General features: G+C 41.9%; 1 protein-coding gene across 4 annotated transcripts in view; it reads left to right on the top strand.

The window, feature by feature from the left end:
- LOC128685442 (uncharacterized) overlaps positions 1–12976 on the top strand; it is a 167106-nt gene that overhangs the window by 33867 nt on the left and 120263 nt on the right. Inside the window, exon 2 of one of the 4 annotated variants that reach the window (XM_070083004.1) lies at positions 9066–9133. The exons of the other annotated variants lie outside the window; for them this stretch is intronic. Within the exon in view, the coding sequence (XP_069939105.1) occupies positions 9088–9133 (46 nt within the window). The 5' untranslated portion in view covers positions 9066–9087. The remainder of the gene's footprint in view (positions 1–9065; positions 9134–12976) is intronic. 4 annotated transcript variants of the gene reach the window in all.

Consider the following 12976-nt stretch of genomic DNA (forward strand, 5'->3'; position numbering starts at 1 on the left):
ATTAGATTTTGCCACCGAAGTGGCTAGTTTATTGTGCACCCCATATCCGTCCTGAGGATGGAAGCGCAAGAGCATATGGATACACAAAAGGTCTAGGAACTAGGCCCCAAAAGAGGCCTTTATCTACAGCTCACTTATTTGTTGAAAACAAATTTAGGAGATTTGCTTAATATGTCTGCTATCTTATTTATTACGATATTATGTGATATTGACATATCGCATAAGTTATTTTACTATCTCTATATTCCTCAATAAGTGGGCAATTAAGCACATAGTGGTAAAGATAGTGATCATAGAGGTCACCACATACTTTGCAGTTGCTTTGATCATCAGTTTATCTGCCAAAGTGCCAGAAGTACGTGTAACAAAGTCTAAGCCTAGCTGCTACATCGCGCAGTTTGTTCGCATTGCAAGTTGCTCCATAAACATACTTGTCTATGTTATCGCAGTTGGTATATATATATATATATATATATATATATATATATATATATATATATGGTATAAACCTTGGTAATAAATACCGACAAGTTGGTTTAGAAAGACACGTAAGCAAACACTAGAACATATTTATTAGAAAACGTTTCGGTCCTGGAACCTTGTTTGCTTACGTGTCTTTCTAAACCATATATATATATATATATATATATATATATATATATATATATATATATATATATATATATATATATATATATATATATATATATATATATATATATATATATGCAAGGAATTCGCAAGAGCAGGCGAAATATACACAAACACTGATCTCTGGCTGAAGGAGACTCGAACCTACGAACCTTGGAACAAGGTACGCAGTGCTTTACTAATCTACCCACACTTGACCAATACCTTGGAGTCCAAGGTTCGTAGGTTCGAGTCTCCTTCAGCCAGAGATCAGTGCTTGTGTATATTTCGCCTGCTCTTGCGAATTCCTTGCATTGTTAATATCTCTAGTAAGGCTGATGCATGCAGGGGATGAGATGAAAAGCTGTAAGCCTTCTCCCTGAAAGCTGGCTGCCTTGGATCAAAGTTTAGCGCAAGCTGGACTCCAAGGTATTGGTCCAGTGTGGGTAGATTGGTAAAGCACTGCGTACCTTGTTCCAAGGTTCGTAGGTTCGAGTCTCTTTCAGCCAGAGATCATGGCAGGTGATAAAATCTTAAATGCAAATTATTTATCTTAAAGCTTACAATGTTTTTCCTTCATAGGAGGAGGACACGTGACTACATTTGATGCCTCCCAAGGCTGGGCTCTGTCATAATCTTAAGTCACCACACTTAAAAATAACTGTTACTTAATGCAATTAAGCAATACTCTCCATGTCCTCATTTCGTGGAAATGTGTACATAATATAAACTATGATCAACATTTTTAAGGGAATTTATTGCTTACCCTCATAAAAGGAGTAACTGCACTAGTATTGATCTTGGCAGTCAAGCGAGGTCGGTCGTAGAGTCAAGACGGGAGTGACCTCGTTTCTGCTGATAATTTAGCACAGCCACGGCCAGCTTGGGGTCACGGGGATGGACCAAAAAGTCCTCTTAAATTTTCCAGTCCAAATTGTGGGTTAGTTATGAACCACCTAAGATGGCAGATAAAGCCTACATATGTCTAGTGACGCCCCGTATACATTCTTCTTTATTTTCATGTTTATTAATGGCTTCTAGTTATGTTATACATAAAATTTTGGAAGCTTGCCCCTGAGACCGGCCTCAAGACCGATGAGTTCCGGAACAGTTAACAAATGCTGAGTATCAAACAACTATAACGTTCTGATAAAGGTAGAATTACAGACAGTAAGTTGGATAAGAGGACACAAGTGCAGCTAATATGACAATTTATTGTGGCAACGTCTGGAGAGCGTGACAAAGCTCCTGGAGCCAAACGTTGCGAAATGTTAACATTAGTTGCACTTGTGTAATATTACCTAACTATAACATATTCTTAGATTGTGCTGAAACACTCGCTAGTAGCCTCATCGACTCACCATATAATGTTAGCGGAAAAAATGTATAAAAGTAATGTAAATATTTAAAATAAAATAACTTAGCACAATAGTGTCTGTCAGCTCTTCTGCTCGCTGCAAGTGTTCTGAAACTGGAATGATCTACGTTACCATATACTGTTGAAACTGGGATTGATCTACGTTACCATATACTGTTGAAACTGGGAATGATCTACGTTACCATATACTGTTGAAACTGGGAATGATCTACGTTACCATATACTGTTGAAACTGGGAATGATCTACGTTACCATATACTGTTGAAACTGGGAATGATCATATACCAATGTTTCTCAACCTTTTTACCTAACAATAATTTTTATGTCTCGGGGAACGCCTACATAAAAATTATTATATATCATTATTAGTGTCTTTCTTTCTCTTTTATGAACTTAAGGTTCGTCAGGAAAATATGACTTTTTTCTGATAAATGGATTAAGCAAAAAATAATTTAAGTTTTAAGTTTATTGAGAGTGAAAAAAAAACTGAAATCAAACTGCTTGTTCCATAGACCTTATACAGAGGTTTTCATTCATGCAAATATATTAGCCGTATCTGTAAACAAAAATTTGAACATAAATAACCAGTATCATATATAACATATATTAACATATGATTAGCCTATTTATTCCTGTTTTTCACGGAACCCCTTGCGACCTCTTGCGGAACCCGGGTCGAGAAATGCTGCCCTATACTGTTGAAACTGGGGAATGATCTTCGTTACCCTGTATTGCTTCACCTCATCATAATGTGGCCTGTTTTGACAAGCATACCTTGGCACTTTTGTTGCATATACAGATTGACACGAAGCAAAACACTCATTTATGGTAAACTATTATGTAATGTTGATATTACTTTTAAGATATCTGCTCACCGGAAACTCTTAAATCTTTTCGCGGGTTACAGAGCCTCCGGTGGATATTTCAGTCCCTCTAGTGGAGGTTCCTGTTTCTCTAGTGGAGGTTGGATTTTCTCTAGTGGAGGGAGGGGGGTTTAAACCACAACCATTGCCAGAATGTCTTAGGAAAAGAAAGATTCTTTCCTTGTGTCTGCTGTTATTGATCTTGGCACCGTGTGTGGACATGCTTGTCTCTCCTTCCACTGTGTGAGATATACTTTTCTGTCTCTCCTTCCACTGTGTGAGATATACTTTTCTGTCTCTCCTTCCACTGTGTGAGATATGCTTGTTTCTCCTTCCACTGTGTGAGATATGCTTGTCTCTCCTTCCACTGTGTGATCACGATTTACTTGTCTCTCCTTCCACTGTGTGAGATTTACTTCTCTCTCCTTCCACTGTGTGAGATATGCTTGTTTCTCCTTCCACTGTGTGAGATATGCTTGTCTCTCCTTCCACTGTGTGATCACGATTTACTTGTTTTTCCTTCCACTGTGTGAGATTTACTTCTCTCTCCTTCCACTGTGTGAGATATGCTTGTCTTTCCTTCCACTGTGTGAGATATGCTTGTCTCCCTTCCACTGTGTGAGATATGCTTGTCTCTACCACCATGTAACTGTCATATATAAAAAGGTAGCAGCACATTACGGATTTAATACATTAAAAACACACACACACTTCACTAGGACCTTGGTACATTTATCCCCAAATTGTTGTACTGTACAACACAGGAAACACTAGGCACGATAATAACTAAACTTTACACATATAACCCGTATGTTGGAGAGAGGAGCTTACAACGACGTTTCGGTCCGACTTGGACCATATACAAAGTCACACTGTGTGACTTTGTAAATTACAAATCGTTACAAATTCAAGAACATAATTGGAAAACAGACTTATATACAAAAGATGAGGTAATGTTCCAAGTCTGACCGAAACGTCGTCGTAAACTCCTCTCTTCTATGTGCGGGTTATTTGTGTATTGTTCCAGTCATGGTCTTCTGCCTTTTTTGTTCTTTAGTAACTAGACTTGTTTCGGTCGCTGAGCGATCCGCGAAAGGTATCCATGTATCCCACAAGCCTAGCCTCCTCTACCTCAGTGCACGCAAAATGGATGGTAGAGAGCGCGGCGTAAGTTTGTAATGCAGCTAAAAATATTAGTGTCGGAGAGATTGTACCAATCAGTGGAGGCAGTCACAGATTATCACATGGAAACTGTCATTATATATTGGCACTTAACACAAAACTAAAACAACTGTATCAGTTGAAGTTTGAAGTAGATCGAAAGAAGCATTTTCCAGTTACTGCACGAAAAACAATATGTTTAAGAACATTGGAAAATTAAAAAGTTGCGCAACCCAAAATTAATGTCGACCTTCCTATGATAAAAACAGTACAGACGATAAAAGTTTGAAGCCTATCAAAAGAGGCATTTTTTTTTTATTTTTTTTTATTATTAGTAAATTAGTATATTTGCACCTACACAGCCTAAATTTTCAAATACATCAGACTTTTGAAAAGATTCATCACAACAATTCAGACTGTTTAAATGAGGCCTATTAAACATATTTCACATCATTTTCAGAATAAAATTGGCAAATTGGCACCTGAACACTTCAGTAAGAATCCCAACTTTTTTTTTTATCAGTAGGATAAACCAGCATTAAAAGTTTGAAGCCGACCCAAATAGTCTTTCTCGAGATATCGCGCGGAAACCAAGAATAAGAACTATCTACATAGATTATTGTAATCATGGGGGCGCTAAACCCGTAGGATTATACAGCGCCTGTGAGGGGTATGAAAGGCTTTCAGGGAACTGGAATTTAGAGAACTGGAGCACAAATCTAATTCCTTAGATCAAGAGCCCCCTCAACAGCTTCAAGGAAGCTCCCTTCAAGGGTAGTCTACATAAAGCACTGAGCAGAGCGCATCTGTGTAAGTCTACAGTTGCACGAACCTCTCCCTATTTACAGTATATTAGTGTTTAAAATTTGAAGCCGATCGGATGAGACTTTTTGGAAGAGAAAAAGAAAGGAAAAAAAAAAAACTGTCACCCACTAATAGGTTTTCCTTCGAGGATGTTTGACACATTCTTCTTTTTTTTTTAGCCGCTGTGTTAATTCGTAAATTTACGCCAATTTTACCTATTCGACACGACATATATATATATATATATATATATATATATATATATATATATATATATATATATATATATATATATATATATATATATATATATATATATATATAACTCTGTATTGTATGTAATCTACTGTAAGTAGAAAATCAATCAATCAGTCATGCAATGTTGTGTAAGCGTCGTGAGGCGGACAATAGTCTCCAGTATCCAGCACTCTCGAATACACCCTCCAAGCTTCCATTCTATTCTCCCACTCTCTCTCTCTCTCTCTCTCTCTCTCTCTCTCTTTACAACCTATCCTCATGCTACTGCGTTCATTTCCTTAGGTAATTTCCATCGTCTGTTTCTTAACACTCCCTGTGAGCTTACAAGTGCCGTTGATTGTAGCTCAATTCGCAGTTCGCTCGACACAACATTTAGGATCCAGGTTCGATTTTGAGCTGTCTGAGACGTATGAACAAATCTCCCTACACTTGCTATCCTTGTTCGCCTAGCAGTAAATAAATACCTGGGTGTTTATCTCCTTTCTCATATTGTCCTTGTTCAGCTAGCAGTAAACAGGTACCTGAATTTTGTTTCATCTCTCATACTGTCCTTGTTCACCAAACATTAAATAGGAACCTGGGTGTTAGTCTCCTTTCTCATATTGTCTCTGTTCACCTAGCAGTAAACTGGTACCTGGGTGTTAGTCTACCTTCGCATACTGTCCTTTTTCACATAGCACTAAATAGGTACCTGAATTTTAGGCTACACTTGTTGCCCCCTGTTCACTTAGCAGTAAACAGCCGCCTGCTGTGAGTCGCATCCTGTGGGAGTGTTAATATACCTTAGAACGATGCTTTGAAATGAGCTGAGATTAGCTCTCAGCTTGAAGAATAAGCTGACGTGGGATAATAGATCTTAGCTTGTAGACTAAGCTGATGTAGCATAGCAGCTCTTAGCTTAAATAAAATCATGGGAAGTCTGAAAACAAAGCCTACGAACCAGCTGTCACTCACAACGACAATTTCGCTCCCCTTCCCGTCATTATAGAGGAAGTGAGGGAAGGAAAGGTAAGAAACACCTTCCTGTGGTCTACTCTCACCCTTCCCTCTACCACTACCGCCCCATCAACTTGCTCTCACCCCTTCCTGTACCACCACTGTCCCATCAACCTGGGGGGAAAGGAATGCCTTGGTGCTGTCAAAGGGATCTTGATTCAAGAAATTGCAGCTGTCCTCTCCTTTGTCTTATTAAACCTCATTAATTACCTACCCTCCCTCGCTCTGTATGACTTACGAATTTAGAGTTTCCCATCAGAGGGATGTCAGGAAATGTTTCTTCAGCCTCAGGGTGGTCAGAAAGTGGAATGACTTGGACAGAGACGTTTTGGAGGCTGACTTCATGCAGAGCTTTAAGTATAGGTACGATAGAACCCACGAGCCAAGGAGGGAGCCAACCTGACAGTTGCCAGTTAAGAGGCAGGACCAGGAGCTAAGACTAGATCCCAGCAGGCACGAAGAAGTGACTAGAAGTAGACGAGTACACTTCCTACATGTTCAAATATAACTGACACTTGCTCATGCCAGTAGCTTCCAGCGTCCTCCTGAGTTGGATACACCAGTGTAGAAAGTTTCAAGCCGATCAGAGGAGGCTTTCTCAAGTTGTCGCACGGGAAATTAAGTCATACATTAACGGTGGGCAAACTGTGGCTCACAAGCACCCGAAGCTTCTTTGTTCGGCTCCCGAGACAATATTGGGTTTCATTGCTATTTTTCCTAAAATTTTATATTAATAATCTCTAGTAGTATAGTACATACAGTATATATATACTGTAAGTGATTCATGAGTTTCTTCACACTTTACACTAAGACTTCATGTATACATGTCAATAACAGCTTTTTGTAGTACAGGGCGTCCTATGTGTGTGTGTGTGTGTGTGTGTGTGTGTGTGTGTGTGTGTGTGTGAGTGTGTGTGTGTGTGTGTACTCACCTGTTTGTGGTTGCAGGGGTCGAATCATAGCTCCTGGACCCGCCTCTTCACTAATCGCTACTAGGTCCTCTCTCTGCTTTATCATACCTCGCCTTGAAGCTATGTATGGTTCCTGCCTCAACTACGTCACTTCCCAGACTATTCCAATTCCTGACAATTCTGTGACTAAAGAAATGCTTCCTAACATCCCTTTGACTCATCTGAGTCTTTAACTTCCGATTGTGACCCCTCGTTTCTGTGTCCCATCTCTGGAGCATCCTGTCTTTGTCCACCTTGTCAGTTCCTCGCAGTATTTTATATGTCGTTATCATGTCTGCCCTGACCCTCCTGTTCACCAGTGTCGTCAGGCCAATTTCCCTTAACCTTTTTTCGTAGGACATTCCCTTTAGCTCTGGGACTAATCTTGTTGCAAAGCTTTACGCTTTCTCTAATTTTTTGACGTGCTTGACTAGGTGTGGGTTCCAAACTGGTGCTGCATACCCCAGTATGGGCCTGACGTACACAGTGTACAGAGTTTTGAACGATTCCTTACGGAGGTATCGGAACGCTATTCTCAGGTTTGTCAGGCGCCCATTATGTTGCAGCAGTTACCTGGTTCATGTGTGCTTCCGGAGACATGCTCGGTATTATACTCACCCCAAGATCCTTTTCCTTGAGTGAGGTTTGAAGTCTTTGGCCATCTAGCCTATACTCTGTCTGCGGTATGTGTGTGTGTGTGTGTGTGTGTGTGTGTGTGTGTGTGTGTACTCACCTATTTGTACTCACCTATTTGTGGTTGCAGGGGTCGAGTCACAGCTCCTGGCCCCGCCTCTTCGCTGATTGCTACTAGGTCCTCTCTCTCCCTGCCCCATGAGCTCTATCATACCTCGCCTTAAAACTATGTATGGTTCCTGCCTCCACCACATCACTTTCTAGGCTATTCCATGGCCTGACTACTCTATGACTGAAGAAATACTTCCTAACATCCCTTTGATTCATCTGAGTCTTCAACTTCCAATTGTGACCTCTTGTGTCTGTGTCCCATCTCTGGAACATCCCGTCTTTGTCCACCTCGTCTATTCCGCGCAGTATTTTATATGTCGTTATCATGTCTCCCCTGACCCTCCTGGCCTCCAGTGTCGTCAGGCCGATTTCCCTCAACCTTTCTTCATAGGACAATCCCCGTAGCTCTGGGACTAGTCTTGTTGCAAACCTTTGCACTTTCTCTAATTTCTTGACGTGCTTGACTAGGTGTGGATTCCAAACTGGTGCTGCATACTCCAGTATGGGCCTGACGTAGATGGTGTACAGGGTCTTAAACGAATCCTTACTGAGGTATCGGAACGCTATCCGTAGGTTTGCCAAGCGCCCGTATGCTGCAGCAGTTATCTGATTGATGTGCGCCTCAGGAGATATGCTCGGTGTTATACTCACCCCCAGATCTTTTTCCTTGAGTGAGGTTTGCAGTCTTTGGCCATCTAAACTATATTGTGTCTGCGGTCTTCTTTGCCCTTCCCCAATCTTCATGACTTTGCATTTGGCAGGGTTAAATTCAAGGAGCCAGTTGCTGGACCAGGCTTGTAGCCTGTCCAGATCTCTTTGTAGTCCTGCCTGATCCTCGTCCGATTCGATTCTTCTCATTAACTTCACATCGTCTGCAAACAAGGACACTTCTGAGTCTATCCCTTCCGTTATGTCGTTCACGTATACCAAGAACAGCACAGGTCCTAGGACTGACCCCTGTGGAACCCCGCTTGTCACAGGCGCCCACTCTGACACCTCGTCGCGTACCATGACTCGTTGTTTCCTCCCTGTCAGATATTCTCTGATCCATTGCAGTGCCTTTCCTGTTATGTGTGCCTGGTCCTCTAGCTTTTGCAGTAACCTCTTGTGAGGAACTGTGTCGAAAGCCTTCTTGCAGTCCAAAAATACGCAGTCGATCCACCCCCCTCTCTCTTGTCTTACTTCTGTCACCTTGTCATAAAACTCTAGTAGGTTTGTGACACAGGATTTTCCTTCCCTGAAACCGTGCTGGTTGTCAATTATACACTTGTTTCTTTCCAGGTGCCCCACCACTCTCCTCCTGATGATCTTCTCCATGACCTTGCATACTATACACGTTAGAGATACAGGTCTGTAGTTTAGTGCCTCATGTCTGTCTCCCTTTTTAAAAATTGGGACTACATTTGCCATTTTCCATACCTCAGGGAGTTGCCCAGTTTCAAATGATGTGTTGAAGATCTTTGTTAATGGCTCACACAATATCTCTGCTCCCTCTTTAAGGACCCATGGAGAGATGTTGTCTGGTCCCACCGCCTTTGAGGTGTCAAGTTCGCATAGCAGCTTCTTCACCTCCTCCTTGGTTATATGTACCTCGTCCAGCACTTGCTGGTGTGCCCCCCTGTTCTGATTTCTTGGAGTCCTACTGGTTTCCACTGTAAATACCTCTTTAAATCTTGTGTTGAGCTCCTGACATACCTCTCGGTCGTTTCTTGTGAATTCCCCATCACCCTTCCTCAGTCTGATTACCTGGTCCTTGACTGTTGTTTTCCTCCTGATGTGGCTGTACAACAGCTTCGGGTCAGTCTTTACTTTTGATGCTATGTCATTTTCATATTGTCTCTGAGCCTCCCTTCTTATCTGTGCATATTCGTTTCTGGCTCTTCGGCTGATTTCTTTATTTTCCTGAGTTCTCTGTCTTCTGTACCTTTTCCATTCTCTAGTACACCTAGTTTTTGCCTCCCTACACCTTTGGGTGAACCAAGGACTCGTTCTGTTCTTCCCATTATTTCTGTTTCCCTTGGGAACAAACCTCTCCTCTGCCTCCTTGCATTTTGTTGCTACATAGTCCATCATTTCTTGTACTGGTTTTCCTGTCAGTTCCCTCTCCCACTGAATGTCTTGAAGGAAGTTCCTCATGCCTGAGTAGTTCCCCCTTTTGTAGTTTGGTTTTTCCCAGCCTATTCCTGCTACTCTCTCCACTTGGAGCTCAACTATGTAGTCGAAGCACAGAACCACATGATCACTAGCTCCCAGGGGCCTTTCATACATGATACCCTCGATGTCCGAACTACTCATGGTGAATACAAGGTCCAACCTTGCTGGTTCATCCTCTCCTCTCTCTCTGGTAGTGTCTCTAACATGTTGATGCATGAGGTTCTCCAGTACCACATCCATCATCTTGGCTCTCCATGTTTCGGGACCCCCATGGGGCTCCAGGTTTTCCCAGTCAATCTCCTTGTGATTGAAATCACCCATAACTAGTAACTTTGCTCCCCCCATGTGTGCTCTCCTGGCCACCTCGGCTAGTGTGTTGATCATTGCTCTGTTGCTCTCATCGTATTCTTCTCTTGGCCTCCTGCAGTTCTGTGGTGGGTTGTACATTACTGCAATTATCACCTTATGTCCCTCAGACTGGATTGTTCCTACTAAGTAGTCCCTTTCGCCCATGCCATCCATTCCTTCCATTTTCTCAAAACCCCACTGGTTTTTAATGAGCAGTGCAACTCCTCCTCCCCCTCTCCTCCCTCTGTCTTTCCTGAAGATTTGATATCCGGATGGAAAGATTGAATCTGTTATTATTCTGGTGAGTTTTGTTTCTGTGAGTGCTATTATGTCTGGGGATGTCTCTTTGATTCTTTCGTGCCACTCCTCATACTTGTTTGTTATTCCATCTGCATTTGTATACCACACCTTCAACTTCTTTTCTAAGACTGTGGTCTGGGAAGTATATTGGGGTTGGGGAAGTGGGAGACCTGGTAAGGAACTATGGGTTGTTGCTGTGGGGGTGAAGTTTGTAATGTAGTGGGTGGGGGCATTGGATGTGGCATGGGTGTTTTGATTTAGAGTGTTTGGTTGCACTGGGGTTGACCTGGTTGGGAGGCTTCTATAGAAAGTTGTGAGGGAGGCTGTATTAGATCTTCTTCCTGGGTCTGGGATCTCCTGTCTGTCTTCTCCATCCCCTCTCTTTCCTCCTTTCGCCTTTGTACCATCTCTCTCAGTTTCTTCCTTTCTTCTTGTGTTCTGTCGCGGTCGAGATACACCCTCCTGTATGCTGTCATGTCCCTTAATCATGCTTTCTCCTGCAGTATCCTGGTCCGAGTCGCTTCTGCCTTGAAGGTCACTCTCACTGGCCGGGTTCTTTTTTTTACAAACCCCCCTATTCTCCGAAAATTTTCCAGCTGGGTCATATCGTCTTCTCCTATTGCTTTCATGATGCTTTCAATTGCTTTTTTTTCCCCTTGTTTTCTTGCTTCATATGTTTCCCCTTCGACTTCCTGGAGCCCATACACAAAGACTGACCTCACCCTTTCATTCTCCCACTGCATATCCCTGTGTATCCCCTCATTTAATTTGGTTTCCTCCACTGCAGCTTTCCTTTCATCAGTTTCACTGGCTAATGTACTTGGGCTCAGTGGCCTGTCGTTTTCCCTTCTCGGCGTGTGCGTGTGCGTGTGCGTGTGCGTGTGCGTGTACTCGTGTATATACTTTAGTCTAATAAAATATCGATAAGACACCTGTGGTCTCGTGTGATCATGTGAATGTTACTAGTGTCGCTAGTTTCCCTCTCTGGGAGTATCGTTCGTGTTTCTCTCTTCTAGGCAGGCGGAGTAGAAACAACAAGACTTTTAACTGAGGTGTTGCTGTTACATAATAAATTCAGCTGATTTACATTTTTCATCCGTAGTGAAGATGACTTCGATGGAACTTGTAGTGATAAGCTATGCGACAAATTCATGATTAATATCGTTATGTGGCGAACAATATCTTACTCAACACTGGAAAGCGTGTGAAAGCCTACAGAAACCTGCATGTTGTGTTTGGACTTCGTAACAAGCCTACGTCATTGGTCAGTATCAGGGGCTGGCAAGATTAGATTGTGTCACTGGAGTGGCTAGTTTATTGCGCACCCCATATCCATCCTGTGGACGATAGCGCAAGAGCATATGAATGCATAAAAGACCTATTAACTAGGCCCCGAAAGAGTTAACAGGAGTACATCTGGATTTATATCTACAGTTCACTTATCTGTCACAAACAAATTTAGGAAATCTGCTTAATATATCTGGTATCTTATTTTCGTTAATAAGATATCCTGATATGTCAGATAAATTATTATACTTAACCTATGTTCCTCAATAAGTTGACAATTAAGCACATTTTGTTGAAGATAGTGACCATAGGCACTATCTTGAAGTTGCATCTACAATTTATCAAGTACTTAATGAAGCCTCTTGTAGGTGAAATGTTATTAGTAAAAGGTTCGTGTTCACTATATACGTCTTTATCATCTCTTACCGGCTCACCCCAACTACAAGAGGCTACAGGGAGCCATCTCATAATTGTGCCCTGGGGACTGGTTCTCCATCGATTGTCAACTGATGTGAACATTTAATGTTGCTCGACAGATCAGTTATCGAGTAACATTTTCTGAGATCTAGTGGCCAGTACAACATGTGATAGTGTAATATTATTATTTGCGGTGATATTACTGTCTCACAAAGCTTTGAAAGTGGTGAAGCTGGTCTGTGGATTTAGTTCACTATTTTGTAACTTCGAAGTACATTATCCTCCTTCCTAATTGGAAGAGAGCGTTGATAGTGGTAAGGGGCGATGCTTACTGGTCCAGACAACTACGCAACCAAACTTTAGGTGTTCTCCAGCCCTACAGCTTTCCTGGGCACGGTGATCTAAGAATGTGGGGTTTTGGAAGTGGAAAGTACTGTGCCTGCACTCTGAAGGTTCAGTGGGGATGATGCGAATCGGAGGATCATTGGAACTGTGGTATCTGCATATTTCTGGCCAAAGAACTACTGAATGAATGATTGGTAAACATGTTCTCTTCTCTGGGTCAAGATATCTTGGTATCTTACCTTGGTGGGAAACGGCCGATGTGGTTGACAGTAGAAATTCTGCTGCTTTACTGTGTTCTTTGACAACCTGTATACAGTTGTTTATCTCAGATAACCATGGCT

Source organism: Cherax quadricarinatus, chromosome 8, assembly GCF_038502225.1.
Source record: "Cherax quadricarinatus isolate ZL_2023a chromosome 8, ASM3850222v1, whole genome shotgun sequence".
Lineage (NCBI taxonomy): Eukaryota > Metazoa > Arthropoda > Malacostraca > Decapoda > Parastacidae > Cherax > Cherax quadricarinatus.